Raw genomic sequence first — 20,114 nt, 5'->3', positions numbered from 1 at the left:
TTTTTTTTTAATTTTTTTTTGTGGAGAGAATGAAAAAAGAATAAGAGAGAGAAGAAAAAATACAAAGAAAAGGGGAAAAGTGTAAACATGAATACAAAAACAACCAACAAAACGGACAGGTACATTTTTACAAAGAATGCAGAACTAAAAGGAAGTGATTACTTACATTGCCTTCCAAAAGTTCTTCCACAGAGCAACCTCTGTGTGCCTTCTGGTATTTTTCTTGAAAAAGTTTTCCATCAAACACTGCCCACGGCATCAGATCATCCATCCTGAACGGAAAGCCACAGGCACTGTTGGCCATGAGCAACGTCGTAAGGCCACGGATAAGGACAGCACCCAGGTGTACAGCCCTGGAGTCTACCTGTGCCAGCTGGGAACACACACACACACAAAGGCAGGTCTCACAAGTCAGGAAATATGAGCCACCTTATATGGTGTTTGTACCACCATATAAACACACAAGCAGCAGAGAAAATTGTCAGCTGTCCCAATGTTGGGACAGTGATAGCCCTCTACTCCACAGCAGAATTTGTCTGAGCATTCTGTATCTAGTTTTATTCAATAAAGTGGAAGAAGTGAAGTTTAACAAACACAGCATGTCATTCAAGTTTTTAAGACAAATACATTCAAAATGTAAATGGAAAGAGAAAATAAGTGGCTCCACAGTATTTTTCAAGCATTAGCAGCTCTGCAGGAAAAAAGTTCTGTTAGTGGAATGCAAAACATGAACTGGGAGTACAAATTGATGTGTACAGTGATCCACTGACCTTCCAGAGTTTGCTTACCCCGGAAATGTTACAGTGTTAGAGATAATTTAAATTGCAGCATTTGACAGAACAAAGTTTATTTTGTATCCTAGCTTTTATTTTAAACACTCCAGAATTTCCTTTGACTGTAATCTGAAAGTCAAATTATTTCACTTCAACCTGGATGTCTCCAGAAGAAATATTGGAATCGTGTGACCTCATTTAGAAAATGCAAAATGAGAAGCTCAACAAGACAATTAAAACTCACAGCCAAGATAAACTCCATGTGTGAATTTAACATCCTGTTGTGGCAGAGGACAGCAAAATATAAAAACCTTGAATCCAGTATGGGGAAAGCTCTGATTTTAAGTATTGTTTAAGCAGTACAAAGCTCTCAGTGGGCAATGCCTTTTCCAGTCTGTTCCACAGCAGTCTGTTAGGATCACGAGAGATTCATAGCAATGTGGCCATCAATACTGTAATCCCTGGTAGCTGGTGTACCCTTAGGGTATAAATTATACCAGAAATGGAGGATCTGGTATGGATATACTCAGGAATGGAGTATCCAAAAGAGTCCAGAACAGAAAGGGCAAAAAGTGACTCAAATTGTCTTAGCCCTAGCTCCCGCAGAGCTGTGAACTGTTTGACTAAAATGCAGTGGAAAGGTTTGGCCATTATTACTACATCCTATACCTTGAAAGACCTCCAAAAGACTTAAAGGTATGAACATACAGCATCAGTGCCTTATGTTATAAAAAATGACAACTAGTAGCAAAATCAGTGAAATGTAGTACTAATGAATCAGAATTTTTCCTTCCTAAGGCCCACATAACAAAATCAGGAAACCTTTGCCAGCAAAAAAGAGCTACAAAGCTTCTTCCAAAAATGAAAATCATAAATTGTTTGGAGAATAGAGCCAGACCCTGGTGAAGGAATTAATTTTTCTGCTCTATTACACAATGAGCTGAGTTCTGTTGCAAAATTTGACTAGGTGAAGCTGATCTCTGTGATGGGGCTCTCCCCAGCCACAGACAAGGGGCAGTAGGGTTCTGTTAAGCTGGCTTGAAGATACGAGGTGCATCTCCATGGGCTGCTTTCTGCAAAATGCAAAAGCAAAAGAGGACTCAGATATGAAGTTGCAGGCAGGGAGATGCCAGGCAGGGAGGTTCAGAGCCCTCTGGGAAGAACTTATTCTGTCTCTAGTGATTCCTGGAAAGGCATCAGGCTGGCCACCAGGGCACTGACCCAACACGACAGTCAGTAGCTGAAATTCATCCAGTGCAGACAACTGGCGACAACCACTGTCATCCAGACAAATGCAGACAACACAAGCTAATTTCACAGAACTGTACGATGGTTTGGGTTGAAAGGGACCTTAAAGTTCATCTTTTTAGTTCATCTAGTTTCAAGCTCCTGCCATGGGCAGGGACACCTCCCACTAGAATTTGAGCAGTCATTTAGAAAATGAAAGATCCTTATTTTTCTGATCATGACATTTCATATTAGAGTAAGGAATCTCTCTCCTGCCCTCCCTTTAAAATAAATGTACTTTCAGTAGGGGATAAGGCCACTGAGTTTCAGGAAGTTATGGCCTCCAGATGTCAGCTACCATTTTGCCAGCTGAGACTAGTAACTGCATGCACACTCATAACTCTCTTGCTCTGGCAAGTAAAGCAGGGGTTTGCAAACGGTTTAACGATGCTGAAGGGTACTTGAAAGAGGAATGTGGTTTAAGTGAACCAGTATTTGTACTAAAGTAAACTGCTAGAGTGCACACAGTCACTTATCATGTTGCAGCTGAGATTCTCACATTGCATTTACTAGATTGTTTCTGATCACCAGATTAAACCTAAAGATCTGCTGAGGAAGTGTGTCCACATCATTTACAACCCTAGCTGTGTTCTTTTCAGTTAAACTTGAGACATAGTGACCAAAAAGATAATGCTGCTGGTGACAGGCTCTATGGTTAGAAGACTTCATTGTCTAGGGATATCAGTCCAGAACTTTCCTAAAGCACTTTAGTATTGGAGGGTGGAGGGTTTGTGTGAGGGATATCAGGTAAGGCTTGGTGTTTTAATGGAAATTAGTATGAGCAAGACCAATGCAAGAGCTATCAACCAGTGATTTCTTTATTTTAAGAGGATAGGAAATACATTGACTAAAGGGTAGTTTCTATTTTCCATGTCTGGCAATGAAAACCAAAGCAAATGAAAGCACAGTGAGTCTGTAACAATGAGGCTGTGCACATGGCAAACCACAGAGTGGCCTTGCCATGGGAATGCTCACAACTGCTTGGTGCCTGCAATGTTAAGATATCATGATGAGAAGTGGAAAATAGCAAAAGAAAAGAAGTCTTGTCTTGCAGGGCATTACACCCTAGAGATTACTTCCTTTCGAAAATTGTGTCTGCTCTTTTTACCATTTCTATAAACCCAGGACCCCAGCGAACCACATGAGATGCAGCCCTGTGATCTCGCTGATGCTACTCCTACCACCAGCTGATGACATTTGTGTGAGCGACACAGGGACTGTGTGAGAACTGCTCCTCCTGCACCAGCTGTCTCTGCTCTGGCCCTGCTGCTGAGCCTACCAATGGCAGGTCCCCACCCTCCCAGCACTCGGGGAAAAAGAGAACTTTTTTCTGTTTGAAGACTCAGAACTCAGAAGTTCCCAGTCCTCTAGCATCATTGCAGCAGAGGTTATTGATATCAGAGGCTTGATCTGAACTGGGTAAGCTACTTGAAAAGACCAAGAGAAGTGCTACAGCACCCACAACACTATGCATGAAGTTTTTTTCTAAAAATTTCAGAAATCTCTTTGCTAGAAGACTTATATCACTGAGTTCAGGCCAATCTCTGTGGCTGTGTGCATGTGCATTGGTGACAGAAAGAGGCTTGGCAGGGTGGAAGGTGTTTGCTCACAGCAGCACTTTGCAAGTCTAGACCGAGACTGCACATCCTGATGAAGTTTTAACTTACAGGAAGAGAAAATACATGGATCTTGCATATGAAATGCAAATTTCCAATTCAAATTTCATCTAACAAAATAATAATTAAAAAAAATAATCAGGATGTTTTAAGGAAATACTAGTAGTCCTCTGACTCTTCTTTGTAGATTCAGAAGGGATTTTTTGATAGAGGTGTAAACCTTATACAATGCATTTTGAAAGCTGCACAAACTATTTCCAGGAGCATACTAAAAAAATCGTTTGTCCCTCAACTGATTGGAGTTTAAAAGCTTCAAATTCTGTCAAAATTATAATAAATAGGTTCTATTACAGTAGAAATGTGAGGGTGAGTATCTGAACATGCCAGATGTCACCAGACACAGCAAAGCCATCTCACCATCTGAATTTCTTGAAACCAAGGAGAAAATATATGATGACAATTTCACAGTTCTTTACTTGTGGTACTTTACATGTCCTCTGTATCTCAATGTAATAAATACAACATTTCATTTAAAAACATGTTTCTTTAGTAGGATTTTCAACAACATTCTGGGCATGTTTTTTTTTCAATGTAAAAGGTCTGTATTAGTAATTGTTACTTAAATTAGAGTTTACCTTTTTCCTGTTCTGTTGCTTCCTTCCTGTGGTGAAGTTCAATACAGAAGACATGACTATGGCTAACATTTTGACATAGAAATTTAAAAAGGAAAAGCTTTAAAATTACATAATGCATTTCTCTACTCCTCCCTTCCCCACCTTCCTCACGCACCTATAAAAGAACATATCTGTTTTTGTGATAAAAGGGAAAATATAACTCTCATGGACAGGTTAGTATTAGATGATTTCTAGTTAAAATGAATCAATTCAACAACAATAGTTACAAATCAATGTAATTTGTCCCATGCAATAAACTGCTGGAATTCAAGTGGTAGTGATCAAAATCTATGTACTTGTCTGGTTTAACCAGCTCCTTTTAGATCCATTTGAACTCAGTCAATATATCATCAGCATTGCTGCTTCTTACATCAACTCTCCTAGCAGCCACCTGTATCTTAAATGATCAAATATTTAACCATAGGCAATTTGTGCTTGAGCAATAAAGGCAGCAGGTAGATCCTATCTCAGGAACTTGTCACTAGAACAGTAAGGCTTAGCTTTGCCTGAGAGCTCTAAGGCACACCGTGTTCTAAATATAGAGAGACGAACGCTCTGCTGAGACAAGTCCTTGCAATGGAAAGCATCACCAAACAACCTCAACCCAAGACAGAGAGCAGACTGTCCTGCCTTCAGCCATTACTATAAATTCCTAGTGGGAGCAGGCAAAGGATGCTGAAGCCCCTGCACACTGGAGCTCTACCCTCTGTTCTTGAGAAAAGGATAACTTACACTGGTGCAATGTTGGTAAATTACAGGAGTGTCACCCTGCAGAGGTGGGCTGGTGAAATAGTGCATTTACTAGACATCAGTCAGCTTTAAGCAATAAGCTGCTGGGCCCTGTCAAACTGAGGGGGGAGAGGAGCGCCAGTATTTTGAAAACAGACTAAGGTTTATTCTGATGAAAGATTATGGCTTAAATTAAGCTCTTCCTGCTTAAACAAGGTGTGTGCAAAGGAAAACGGGGATTGAAAAGAGATCCTATGAGGGCATTGGCTGCAACAGAAACTAGAAAAACCAGTTTTTAAACACTTCTAAGACTTTGAAGTAAATATTTAGCTGTAAACAACCCAATTGTTTAGTATTTATATGTTCAGGAAAGTTTATTTACTATGTTTTATCAGGACTTTGATGTAAAATGATACTTCTCTGTGGAACAACACTCGTATTTACATTAAACCAAAACCATCTCTGAAGTAAACTTTAAAAAAAATTAAATATTGCTTTTACCATTACGCACCATTAAGCACAAATAATAACGCAAAAGTATTACTGCTAACCAATTTGCAACTAGAAAAAATTTCCTTCAGTTCCAAAAAGATTATATCTCGTTTCTTGTTTAATTTTCATAAACAGTTGCTTTTATTAGAAATCTTTATCATATCCACAACAAACCCTAGCATAAGTGACATTTCTGTGATAATTAATTTCACAATTAAAAAATTTTGTCCTCTCAGCTTATTTATTCAATTCTGCAATGGACAGCACATTAACACCTGCAGAAAGACTAAAATAACATTACTTCCCTTATTTTAGCCACAACTGCTCAACTCTGATCTAAAGTGCTAGTGACAGTTCACAGTACTTATGACATCTACAGAATGCTGACATCAATTTTGGAATATAGTCACCAAGCTAACCATCTGACTGCAGCCCAGCCAGCAGCCACGTCCCGTCCACAAATGTGAATGGATTTTAATTTTTAGTGTCTTAAATATTTGTTCATGTTTTTGGATTCATACTTATCCTTGAACCTCCTCACCTTTCCATCACATGGATAGAGCTGAATTTAGTTGGTAGGGAAACACATTTTAATTTTCTGGGACTGTAAAAATTCTTGTAGCCCCCTGTAGTGATGTCTCCCTCTCACATGGATGCCCTAATAAAAGTGATGCCACAATAAAGTTTTGTCCTGTTGGGCAACTTGGAGTGCCTTCCCCATCTTCCCTGCTGTCTATTTAAAACAACCAGCAGTAAGTATTGCTCTCCCAGACTCCTATGTTTCTGTCAAGTGCAGCTGAAATTGGCCAACACATTCAAACGTTATTAGGGGACACAGAGAAAAAATTTAGAAAGCATGCAAAAGGTCACTTCTCTCCTAGTAACTTTCCACTGTAAGGCTTCAAACACCAAGCTTTTTCCACTCTTTTACTTTCTGACATTCACTATATATTTCTGTATTCTACTCTACACTGCCTAGCTCCATTACCAAAATCTTCAAAATGAGGGTCTTCATTTGCTGCTCCCTCATCCTGACCATACTCCTGATCTGAAGTCCTTATCCACACCTTAATCCAGTACTATCCCTTTGTTCAATCATAGGACTGGTCCATGGAACACAGTTTTAGGCGTAAAAATTCTGCCACCAACAGAACTACTAGGCAGAGTGTGCTTGGCTGCCTTTGCTGATGGAGTCTGTCCTTCCAGAGCCTCAGACTCCATTGGCAAATGACAGCTGCTTAGGCCTGCAACTGCTCAGTTGGCTGCTACAATTGTCCCAGGCTTAATTAGCCAAGCTTAAAAATCAGTATTCTTTATTTTCCTCCCTAGATTCAGAGTGGAGGTTCAAGATTTATTCAATTGTACTAATGGGGATCATCCTCTCTCTTAAGCTGTTTGAGTTTATACTTCTTAAGGGTCTGCTTTATTTCACACTGCAAACAACAGAAAGATAGGTGAATTTCACAGAATTAGACCTGGCAAAATTTAGCATGTCTGAAGCACTGCAGCTTCCAGAAACATTATCACAACTGTTATTCTTCAAATAAAACTGTCATTGAACCAAGATACCTTGTGTAGAGAATTCCAGTAGAGCAAATATTGCTTGCCAGTGCAATATAGGTTTCGTAGTTTTTCCCCCCCCTTGAGTTTCTTTGTACTGCAAAGCAGCTGCACGGTAAGATTGTTGATACTGCGGTTCACCCTTTGAAGTGATACGGGCCACAGCAAACAGTTCTGGCTAAGGAATTTTCTAGGTGTTAAGTCCACAGGTTGAGAAGGAAAAGAAGAACTTGTCTGCTTCTATTTCATGACAATCCCAAGCTCCAAGACAAATCAAATGAGTCACGCAGCAGCATTTCAGATGACCTGTGAAGGGAACTGACAAACTGTAACCTGTGATCAGGGATGTTCAAGATATCAGGATTTCATTTGAAACTAAGCTACCACTTAGTAGAGTATCCACTTCCAGAACACCTATTCCTTTCAAAATGGAAAACTGCCAGACAGCTTGAAAGTTGCTGCCTTTTGCACAAGAATGCCAACCCTGTGCTGTGGTTTAGATGAATGCATACAGAGAAATTAGAGAAACCTTGTTTGGTGCACACAGCTGTTGCATAAAGATGGTCTTCTGAGCTATTCAAGAACTGACTAAAAATGTAGGTTTAACAAAAATAAAATTATTTACAGGTAGTATTTTACATTTTCTTGTGTTAGCACTATGTCAGAGCAAATTAAAAATAAACAGTGATACAGTTCATGTGAGAGTAACTTGGTCATTTTTAAAGACTTATTGAATACAGAGAAGAATGTTGTTTTAAAGAAAATGCATGCTCTGTAACAAGCCAAACTTCGGCATTGCAGCCCTTCAGCCAGCATTGGACTCTGCAGGCACTTTGCTGATAACATTTCAGCCTCAGGAACTGATCCCCAGCCATTTTAAAACAAAGGATACCTTTTTTCCCCCCCTTTTTTTTTGATGCAGAAGGTGATGTGCCAAAATAAACTTCCTGCAGAACACCACTACGCTTTCAGACTCCTGTAATTGAAAAATACTACTTACTATTGCTCCTAGGCTGAACTATTTCTCTGTTGTACTGGAGCCTCAGGGTACAAATACAACATACAATTGTATGATTTTGCTAGAAAGTTAAACATGCTGACATGCTGATGAGATTACAAACAATTAACTACATCTCTCCATAAATCACTAATTTTCTTTGGAGGTAATACACAACTACCTTTACACATTTGGTATTTATTGTCCCTGTTCTTTCCTCATGTGTAACATTGGGATTAAAATGTCTTAATAAGTGATGATGTCTTTAGATGCTAAAAAGTAATGCTGGTAAGGGATATTATAACGTACTTTTATCACTTTTCTCTTAATACAGCTCCATTTCTTTAGAAAAAGTTCCTTCAAGCACATCTCAGCTGTTTCTCAGTGAACATCAAAAGAAATAATCCCAAAACAAGGATGAAGGGGAGGAGAATACATGTATGACATCAATATTACTGTTAGCATATTAAAAGATCACTTTCACACAGCAATTTTGGCTAAAAAACTTATATTATTGAGACTAGCGTTACAAGCAAGAACAAAAAACTGAACAATTTGACCAAAGTCATAGAAGAAGCAACAGATAGGAACTGGACACTGTCTTGACTTTCAAGCCCTGGACAGTGGCCATGTCAATCAAGAATACACCTAAAAAGAAAGGGAACAACTCAGCTCTTGCTGTTTCTGACATCTTCCAGATGAACATTTCTACTATAGTAATTTGAAAACCTCCAGTAGGTCCAGCAAAGCACTGTAGCCACATGCCTATAAATGCATCCACCTCTCAGTGCTCATTTCAGCAAACACTTGGCTTCTCTGAAGCTGCACACAGCCATCTGCTCCTTTTTCCAGGGCCAGATGTGCAGCTGGTATTGCCGCTGGGGCGTGCCAGAGGCGCGGGCAGGTGCAGGTGCCCCGAGCAGATGCCGGGCAGGTGCGCGCGTGCCACCGCTTCCTGACAGCGCCGCTCCCTCCCTGCTCCTGCCCCTGGATGTCACCTGCCCTGGGGGACACAGGGCAGCCCTCAAAGGCAGCGGGGAGCAACCCCACCCACGCCATGCAAACACCACCTCCAACCCCCACGGGCTGCTGGCTCCTTCCAGCATACGATATGCAAGGAAGTGAGAACTATTGAACTCAGAAGTAAACGTACACTTTGACCAACACAAACTTGGCAGGAAAATGCCAATTGATACCAGAAATATTTATTTTCCCCTCTCTGTAATAAGTTATCTCTGACTTTTTCAAAGCTGTCAGTTTGCTTGATATTTTGGGAGAGCTTTATTACCCTCACTACTAACAAACGTTTCACTTCCTGCAATATTATTTGGCATGGATTAAAAATTAACAGGAATTTTGTTATCTGAAATTCCAGAGTGTCTTCTACCTTAAGAATCCTGAAATATTCTTTAAGCTATATACAGTCTAAAAGCAATTTATAACTGAAACATTGCTGCATTTCCATGTTGTTGAAACCTTGCTAATTATGAGCTACAGGACAGTAAAGGGGAAAACTCACAGAAACACACAGCAAACTTAACACAATTATCCAGAAACATGCAAGACCATCTTCCACTAAGGAATAAAAATCCTCTTTTTAAGACCCTTGCTCAAAACCTTGAGCAAGATTTTCCATCTAAACAAATGAATTTTTTTCACAAAGTAGAAGAGATGACCTACAGCTCAGCTCTCCACGGCTACCCAAAAGGAGGCTGCAGTGAGGTGGGGGTTGGTCACTTCTGCCATGCTCCAAGTGAAAGGATGAGAGAAAAATGGCCTTAAGCTGCGCTAGGAGAAATAAAGATTAGAAAATAGGAAATTTTTTTTACTGCAGGAGTGGTTAGGCACTGGAGTAAGTTGCCCAGGGAGGTGGTGAAGTTGCCATCTCTGGAAGTGTTCAAGAAGCAACAGAAGATGGCACCTGGGGATGTTGTTTAGGGGTAAATATGTTAAATTTGTTGAATATGTTAAATATGGTGGTGCTGGGCTGATGGTTGGACTAGATGATCTTGGAGGCCTCTTCCAACCTTGACAGTTCTGTGATCTAGTTATGCTGTGGTTTGTATTTGTGCCAGTTTCATATAATAGAATTGACACAGCTATGTGAATTCTGGCACTGGGGCTCACGTCAACTGCAAAAAATGTTCAGGAAAATAGACTCTAATGATACTAATAAATATACCAAATTTTGTCAAGAAGAAAATGGGGAGAGTGGGGTAGAACACCAACATTGTCTGCAAGTTGAATAGGTTAGTTATGCCCAAAATTTCTTTTTAATATGCTTATGAACCAACAGCAGCAAAAAAGGCGGAGCTAGTTGTCAATAGACTAAGAAAACTTTATTCAGAACTTTAAAAGATGCTTATGAAAATAGCCACAAATTTAGAGATGGGTCTTCGAAAAGTGCTGTAAGTGGTGAGTAACTACAGCTCCTGAAATATAATTGTATTTGCACTAATACTCGACCCATATAAGTGCAGTGGAACTGCTCTATTTGGACTGGTTCATTTAAGATCTTGAGTATATGAGAAGAATATTTCTAATTTTGAACAGGGATTGAACCAATACCAACTTGAAATCACATCCCATACTGCTGCACTTTAGTTCCAGATTAGCCCAGAACACTAAGGAAACCTAAAGACCGCAGATGAGAAAATGGGCTGGGGAGCAACGCCAAGATCAGCAAATCACCTCAATCCCCCCTGCTCTCCACCACCTGCCAGTTACAATCCTGCCTATAATTTTTAGAACACTTTTGACAGATGCAAATTTTGAGGGAATATGAACCCTGATTCAGTAAAGCATCTGGGAATGCACTCAAATTCCATTTTAGTTACTACTAATGTACATTACAGAAGCAGGTCCTTTGTATATAAGAAGGGTTTATCCCTAAGATCTTTACAATATTCTTATTTGCATTTTATGTTTTATTCAATCCAATTAGAGTTCAAGCAAATATTAATTAGGAAACAGTCACACAGACACAATAAACATACACTCCTTGGGGGAAAAAAGGATTTTTTTTTCAACAATCATATTTTGACAAATACAGACAACTCACAAAGGCTGTTTGGGGTCTGTTTGAAAAATATCACACATCATGGTGTTGACAAACATAGCTTGGCTTGCCAACACATCAGGAAATTGAAATTATTGAGTGTTCAGAATCTGGGTATTGTTTATGTATTTCAATCTGCATGGCACAGAAGAAAAAACACAGAACAGATGTAGCAACATCCTTTAAATCTGAGGGATCCCAACCAAGACACCTACACTACTACTTATGACTCTAAAACATAGTGCTATTTTACATGGATGTGGCCAAGTATCCCTCAGGAAAATAATCACAGAAAAGTACCTTGCGTAATATTGGTATAATACCAAGGTAAACCAAGGTAATTTTGCTTCCATGACACTGCACAATGAAAAATACTCAAAAGTTCTGTGCAACTAAGATTCTTGCTAAAGCTATTTCCAGCTTTCAAACTAGTTACCTAGTTTGCTGAGTACTTATTATTATTATTATCCCAAAAGTAAATGAAATAATACCTAATACATATTGTGTGAAAGTTCATTTGCAAACAAGTAGCAAAGACTCTTTGAATCTCATCATTTCATCTAAAATTACTGTGCTCATTTCACATCAGTAACAATTTTAAATAACAAAAAGCTCTCAAAAAATTGAAGGAATATATTTCAGTGCTTGACTGTTTTATACCTCATCCACAGCCAAACTGCTCCTTTTACAAGTGGTACAAAAGATGTTGTTACTCTTAAGCAGATATTCTGGCAAAATGGGACATTCTAAAGCAAAGTTTCCAAGGGTTTGCAAATGTCCCAAATTCCAGCAGTGATGTGTATGTCCACCCACACACCTGCTATTAACTTTGATTTCCTATTTTCTGACATACATTTCATTTCTAAAATAATTTATCAGGACCTAAAATTCATCTACCGATTTCCAGTTTTTATTTCCTTTTTAACCAAAGTTTTCCATCTCATCTTGGCTCACAACTTTCAAAAAAGATGTGATTCACAGCTTTACACTTCCAACACAATTTTTTCATATTGTCACATATTTAGTGAAATCTTAGAAAAAACATAATTGTATTTATAAATCATTATAGTTTTTCCTGTCTGGGCAGTGTTTTACATGCATTATTGTAATTGTACTTGTAAACAACCTGGGCCAGCACAATGTAAGAAATGAGTCTGGAAGCACAACTGCTGGTGCCTCTTTTTCTCTGCAATGGCCTCCAAGTTAGACTGATGGCTTTCTGGGCTTTTTGCCAACACCACACACCAGATTTAAATAGAAAGAAGGGAACTAGACAACCTGGGGTCCAAAATTTAATTCTGACCTTATGTATAAGCTCTATGGGAGGCTTGGGCAAAGTAGAATGCTAATCTACCATATAAGGGGGGCACTACAAGAAAATTAGAAAAAATCTAACCAGAAAAATGTCTTTTTTATCGTGTGCACGTTTTGGTATTTTGAAACCATCGATCTTGAAAAATAATCAAATCTTCATGTATAAACATTATGTTATTCTCAGAAAGTAATATTTAATGTACAGTGTTGTTACATGTTCACAGCCCACTTTCTTTCAGCGTGAGATAAACTATATTTTTTATGGCTTTAACCCACTTTATTCAAACCATAGACTTTTCTGTTTCATAGACTTGTGGGTTTATGGATCTCATTAACTATGAAATATGGACAGCATATTAGAAAGGAGATTTGAAAGTGAATGCTGAAATGCTCACTTCATTCCATCAGAATGGGCTCTATTTATATCTCCTCTCATATTTCATATTGGAAGTTAAGTATTCTGCTAAAACATATTTGCTAATTGACTTCTTTACAGAAAGAGGTATTTTTATAAAAATCAAATTAGTGTTCTTCAAAGAAATACTTACAAGAAATAAACATTTTTTTCTACATTTAAATAATACTATAATGTTAAGTCCAAAATGGCAAATGAGAAAATATCTTCATAAAATTTTGCAGATGCTGACTAATTTTACCATTTTCTTTGGAAGCTCTGTGATTTAGCTGTTTCTAGGAATTGTTTTTAACTTTTCAATGGAGAACAAAAACTATGGTAAACCGATTAAACTCTATTCCTGATTTCTTACAGTAAACTCAATTTATTAATCAACCTCATGTTAGTGTAATTCATTGCTCTTGGATCCTTTGATTTTAAACACAAATATCTAGAAAATAAAGCTGTTAAATACCTATTGAAACCTTATTCACTAACTATCAAATTAATAACTCTACTGAGCATAACCCAAGTTTGTAAAAGGACTAAATAAACACAGTAATGAGTAAAAACTGTTTAAGCTATTCTGAGATGGGATCTTGAAAATTAGATGCTTAAATGGTAATTCTCAGAAAGTTAGCTTTACTGATCATTATTCTTAGAATATTTATATAAGATATTCTATTTATTTAGTCCCCTGCCCTTTCAAGAGAGAATTCCCAGGACATCATTAAGTTCTCTATTCTTGATACAGCTTGACACGACACAGATACACATACAACTGAGAAACAGCAACTTTTTTCCACAGGGAAATTCAGGTCATCAAAACACAGGAAAAGAGGTTAATTTGAAGGCAATGAGGGAAAGTTTTGAAACTCTTATTTATGTATTCACGATCTCAGAAGAGAAAGAGACCAAAATCTTTCCTCACTATTCCCTTCAGAAGGATTTATTCTGGCTCAAACTATTACCAAAGGCACTACCGTGAATTTTGACAGAATAAGACAAGGAGCTGATCTACGAAGTGGCCTGATACAAAAAATTTCAGCTATGTTACATGGATCTTGTGCTGGTTTCTAGCACAGCAGAAGGAATTGTGGGACAGTGCATGAAGTGCTTGTATAAGCAGCAGAGTGACATAACTTTGGAAAGGAGTTGGCAACGGCATCAGAAGTCAATTCCAACGACATTCTGTCCACTTCATAAAGTGGTACATGACACAGGGTAAGACCAGCTTCACATTTCCTGCACTTCTGTGTGCACAGCTAATCTGCCATAAGCTTTGTGGGCAAATAACAAAATCTTGTGAACAACTTTTAATCAGCACAATGCTGATAAGCAGCATACATTGATTAATGTTATGCATTTGGATGCAGATTTGTATTTCCAAAGAGCCACAACACAAATCAATCAAACAAAGGCCTCTAATTCAAGCAGAATAAACTTAGAAGCACTTTAGAAACTTATGTAACAATCCCTGTAAATGCATTTATAAACAAGTTGTTTCAACACTTCCTGCTTGGCCTTGATTTCCCTTATGCTGCTGCTGAATGACTGCCACACAGACTTGAGGTACTGATCCTCCCAATGCTGAGTGCAGCACTATGTGCAGTAATGTATGACAGAAATAAATACTACATTTCTGCTGTGTTCCATATTGCCTTCATTTCATTGCTTCCTTTTTGTTACACAGTCAGCTACAAGTCAAATTTGTGATAACTCTGAAGAAACTTGTAGGAGACTGGACTTCATCTGTTATAAGGAATCAAATAATGGAACTGGGATCACACTGGTTTTGTTATTTTGGTACTTGTGCACTAGAAACAAGTGGACAGTAACAGGAGCATTACCTTGAGACCAACAAAAAAAGTACTTCCAAAATTCTCTCATGGACTGTTCAAAGAAACAGGGAAATTATTGGAAATGCAAGCAAGATTTACAGAATGAAGATATGTTAAGGTTCTAACCATTTCTAACCCTTTCCCACTTACTTTTATGTAAACCCACAACTCAAATAGCAATTGACATGTTGAGTCTGTGCTACACGTTTCGAACACTTTGATTGCAATTTCAGGCTATGAAATCAAAAACACTCTTGCATAATTTCATGTGCAGGAAGAATTTTTTAAATGGTTCTTCTGCAGTAACCATCTAGGAACCTTCAATCCACATGTGGAAAGGCAGAAGATAAGAAATGAAAAAAAACCAGATTTGCATGGAGTATATATAAAATATTTAAAAGAACTTCCAAATAGTTACAGAACAGTGTAGTCCAAATAGTTTTCACTGCAATGAGTCACATTAGGTAACTTTTTTCTGGTTAGGTTTATACTGTTCATATTCTCCCTCAAGCAGTAATACCAAAATTTAATTTAATCTAGAGATTTTCATATAACTCACGTCCAAAACCAAAATCCTCCTCAGTATAAAAAATGAAGCAATGTTGTATGACCAGATTCACATTACCAATTTTTCATCAGATGGAAGTTTGGAAGCTAAGGAAGGAAGAAATCTGAGAATAATTTCCTCACTCTAGGACTGCAACAAAATGTCCCTTCCATTTTAATTTTTTGTGTGATTAGCAATTACAAGTACTCACACAAAATATAGCACAAGAAAAGCCTACATATTTACCCCGACCCTTAGCTCCTGTATTTGTAAAAAAACGAATGTAAAATGATTTATCCCCAAAACATTCATCACAATGTTTCCATGAGTATTTCATGCTACAAAATTATTCCAGTGCATACCTGCAGGCCTGTCAGTTGAGCTGCTGATTTCCCTTTGAGGCAGAGAATGAGTGCCAGAAATGCATTTAAGTCCTCCAGAGAGAGGCTACTGACCTAAAACAGATGAAAAAATGACACATTATCTGAAGGCTCTGAAGAGAACCTTTGTGAAAATTGAATCCTCTTGCTCAAGCACATCAAACTTGGAACAGTGACCTCAATGATGACCACCAGGAATGCATCATCTAGGAAAACATACAGGGAACAAAATACTTTCTTTCACAGCTTGAAGCAATACCCCAATGCTTGTGTATAGAGTATACACATGGATTTCCACACACCAAACAAAATGCCCACCCTTCATTTTTCTCTTCTTCACTTTCCTTGGATTTTCTTAATAACAGGAAATTTCTCCCTCTCTGTTACATCAAGCATAGTAAAAAAAAAATTAAAAAAATATTTTAAAAAATTAAAAAAAATCCTTTATAATCAAGACACAGCATAAAAACCAGCTCAATGAGCCACAGATATGATGACCATTAGGAATTTTTAAAAATGCTTACACATTTATCTGTTAGAAATTACAAAAATATTCAAAAAAATTTCAATTACCTATTTTAACCTAAATTTCAGGATTTATCAAAACATATTTGATTTCTTTCAGGTTTTAAGGCTAATTATGGAAGCAGAAAAAACTTAAAACTAAAACCTAAAATGTCCAAGTGGGGAAAAGGAAATGACAAGTCTATATTGATGCAACAGTTCACTTTTATCAGTAAAGTGGGCACTTTTTCTGCTGTGAAAAAGTGTTTAGAGATGTTGCAGAGGCACATGATCAGCTCAGAAGAAACACAGCACCTTGAGAGCAGCTGGCATGATTCCATGACACTACCAGTGGAGTTCCAATCCTTTCCTTCCTCCCATAAAACACTGTGTATTACACAAGTGCACCAAGACCACTTATCTGTTACAGCAGCTGAGGACATACAGTGTCCAAAGTGAGATCCACAGAGCGTTACAATTCCTTATCATTTGGAACTTGAGGAAAGGTTTCTCCTGCAAAATGTGGAAATGTGCATTGTGGGTGTACCAAACACTTAAGAAGCTGCCAGAACCTCTGCATTGCCTTCCTTTTAATAAGATAAAAATCATTCAACCACTATTCAGAATTTTTTTTTGATAAATCAAGCCCCACTGCTTGTCCCACTGTAAAATACTTTCTCCTCTATGACGCTGTTAAATCTTGCATAAGGCACAAGAATGTGAGGGATATCAGAAACATTTTAAGCTTTCAAAATGCTCCTTGGTATTCATAAACTCCACCTGTCTGCTAAGATCTGATAATGACCCTCCTTTACCCTGTAATTCAAGTCAGGTGTCACCTTTGTGTAGCTGGCAAGAAGAGAGGTTTACTAAACCTGCACATTTCATACACTGAAGTAACAGAAAAAGTGAGTTTTATCTACAAACAATTCTTAGTACCTGCACAATTTTGTCCTAAGAAAAAGAAATCAAAGATTGCTTGCAAGGACAACAGCAAGAAAATGCCCTAACAGAGCAGATCAGCCAAAAATGCTTATGAATGTAAAAACACTTCTTCAGAGAAATATTTTATTCAGTAATCAAACTTGGTGAGTTATCACAGTTCCACTGTCAGATTTAATCCAAAACTGTTAGAAACTGATTGAGAAAATTCCTTTTGTCTGGAGGCTTCACTGTTTGATTTGAATTCATTTGCTGCTTTGCTGACTTTAAAGACAGACCTAATATTTTGTAATTTTTTCACTATTTTTGTTTTTAATTTAGAGACTATTTGAAAGGTACCCTTGAAAAAAACAAATTTCAAACCAACACTTTTTTTACATAGTTAAGGTTTCTTAAATGGATTTTTTTTTTCTTAAAAAAAATGCACCTGAAGTTTTCATTAAATACTTGCACATACATTCTGAGGAAGCCAGATGGGTTGGTTTGTACGCTGGTTCCTGCAAAACACTAATTTTTATCTTAGATTCAATTATAAGAAATGAAATTTTTAAGAAGTTTATTTTCCCTCATATGAGCTGAAGGAAGACTTCAAGCCTGCTTCAAGGCAACTTACAATTTCCTCAACTTAAATAATTTCTGAGGAAACAATTCACCTTCCTTCTCTAATAAGAATTTAAGAGCAAAGTATAAAGACAAGAACACAGCTAGACAAGCCTTGTTTTCTCAGCTATAAAACAAATGGAAGCAATATGGCCAGCTAAAAGCATGGCTACTGACACTCCTGCCCTCATGGTTTCCTCTCAAACATCCCAAGAGAACAAACAGACAATATCAGAGAAATAACCAAAGTTCAAAACAACTCAGCAGTGAAAACCATTTTACTCCAAATCAATTCCCCAGGCTGGTAGATTGTATCAGTTCAACTCCGAGGGCAGAAGAGAATCAGGAAAATGGGGCAGTTCTTGTGAAACTGGCACTGCCATGAAAAACCTTCCATCAAACTGAGCCCTTTGCATGGTCTCTCTGCTGTTACTCCTGCTGAAACCAAGAGCTGTAAGTCTGATTTTGTCTCTGCTTATAACAGTGGCCATTGGATAATAAGTTCTGAAAACCATTTTCCTGACAAGCATTTTTTTCTATTTTATTAATATCCTGTGATCAAGGTTCAGTAAATCCACACCTCTGTAGGTGTTCCATCCTGTTACTCCTCTTCTTAATCTCACTAAAGAAACCCTTCTCAAACAATTTAGTTATCATGCTATGAAAGGGTGCACAGAATAAGTCAATAAATAAGTGGAATAGTGATAAATGAAACTGCATTTACATATTCTAATAGGAAAAACACTTCAAATAAGTATCATCTTAAAAAAAAATTTCAATTTGTATTCTGTTCTATTAAAGAAAAAAAAGACCCATATGGATCATTTGTGTAATTCCCGTATGTACTTCCTCAATATGTCATCTAAGTCTGAGTAAACATATCAAGGGAAATGAAAGGAAAATTCAGGGAGAACTTGTTTTCATGTGTCACACACCAGTACATATCTGTAATTGAGGAAATTGAAGTCTAAAAAAGCAAAACAAAAGACAAAATGCAGTTCAGTTTAAGTACAAGTGAAACTGAACTTATCAGATTAGATAAATGCATAATCTGCTCATCCTCAGAGAGGAAAATCTGCTTGTGAGATCACCATTTGAAATGTGGCAAGTACAGACAATATATTAAATACCTAAGAGAAAAGTAAATAATGAAGCAATATTATATTTAATCTTATTTCCCTTTTTATTTTAATTAAGGTAGTCTGCAGGATGCCAAGTATTTGGAACTATAACAAGTGCTACCTAATGATCCCCTATTACTCAGAATTTAATGAGAAGAGCCATATCCTCAATTCTGGCTTCAAAATTAGTAGACTGACAAGAAGGCATGAAAAAGTAGTCAATGAGAGCTGACTAAATATTTATATTGTCTGTTTGCACAGTCTGCATAGTCACCTGAGGGAATGTCTCCTTTTGATGACACAAAGGAAAGACAAAAGGAGCAACTTTAATTTGCACACAGGTCCCAAAGAGCAGGGGAAATCCCTCAGTTTATACTCTCTGCTAGATTGCCCAGGGGGTTTTGTCATGGGCATGTGAGAGTTATGATTAGCTACTAAAAACCCCAAGTATTTCTTGAACAGGATGGTGCACGCTAAATGGAGTAATTAAAAATACTGTAATGCAGTATTATTATATTTGATCAGCTATGCCTACAGTAAGGATTAAGAGCAATGCCCAGCACAGGCTAGCAAAAACCACTTTATTTGTTCTTTGCACCTATCAGGGCTGACAGCCCTGACTGAGGGAAAAGCAACCATCCCTCTTACCTGCATCATAAGATAGGCCAGCAAGCAGCAGAATCCCGCAACAGGTGCTTCCAGAGCTTGGAGCTCTTCCATCTCATCTTGAAGGTGAAAGCAGGCCAGAAATGTACTATACCGTTGCCTCTCCACGTCAGGCCCCTTGGCAAGCCACAGTATTTTCAAATTAGGTGTTCCACCTACAAAAGAAATCCATTATTTTATTTTGGCAGCAACAAGATGAAACATGTCTACCTCATTACAATCTGAAAGGAAATGACTGCTCTGGCAGGAAAGGAAATGAAATGCTCTTGGCAGTTGCCAGGATCACTAAGTCAAAAATAAAATGTATTTGACAAAACTTGTACATTTGAAAGAAAAAAAAATTAACAAAAAAATGGCCTATAATTTAAACCAAATTTATTGAATACAGGCATGTTTAAGCAGAGTGGACTAAATTCAACCCTTACAATAACATAGACAACCTTGAGACAGCAAGCATTTAACCTATGCAAGAGCAAAGTTTGCCTGCAAGTGTGTTCTTTCCCTTGGGGATGCACAGCATTAAATGGGGCTCACTTCATCGTAAAACAGTGATTCAGCAGAGACCCACCAGGTCTGTTTTTCTCTCTCTCTGCTGGAGTTAACATATCAGGGGTCCCTG

At 37.8% G+C, this 20,114-nt stretch overlaps 1 protein-coding gene across 1 annotated transcript in view; it reads right to left on the bottom strand.

Annotated features, from left to right (window-relative positions):
- FAM120B (family with sequence similarity 120B) overlaps positions 1-20,114 on the bottom strand; it is a 47,846-nt gene that overhangs the window by 9,733 nt on the left and 17,999 nt on the right. The window contains exons 5-7 of the mRNA XM_030945885.1: positions 19,478-19,650; positions 15,645-15,737; positions 167-373 (exon numbers count right to left, since the gene is read on the bottom strand). Coding sequence (XP_030801745.1) covers positions 167-373; positions 15,645-15,737; positions 19,478-19,650 — 473 coding nt within the window. The remainder of the gene's footprint in view (positions 1-166; positions 374-15,644; positions 15,738-19,477; positions 19,651-20,114) is intronic.

The sequence above is a fragment of the Camarhynchus parvulus genome, chromosome 3 (genome assembly GCF_901933205.1).
Source record: "Camarhynchus parvulus chromosome 3, STF_HiC, whole genome shotgun sequence".
Classification (NCBI taxonomy): domain Eukaryota; kingdom Metazoa; phylum Chordata; class Aves; order Passeriformes; family Thraupidae; genus Camarhynchus; species Camarhynchus parvulus.
Note: the sequence above shows the minus strand (reverse complement) of the source record. Positions and strands in the feature narration are given on the sequence as shown.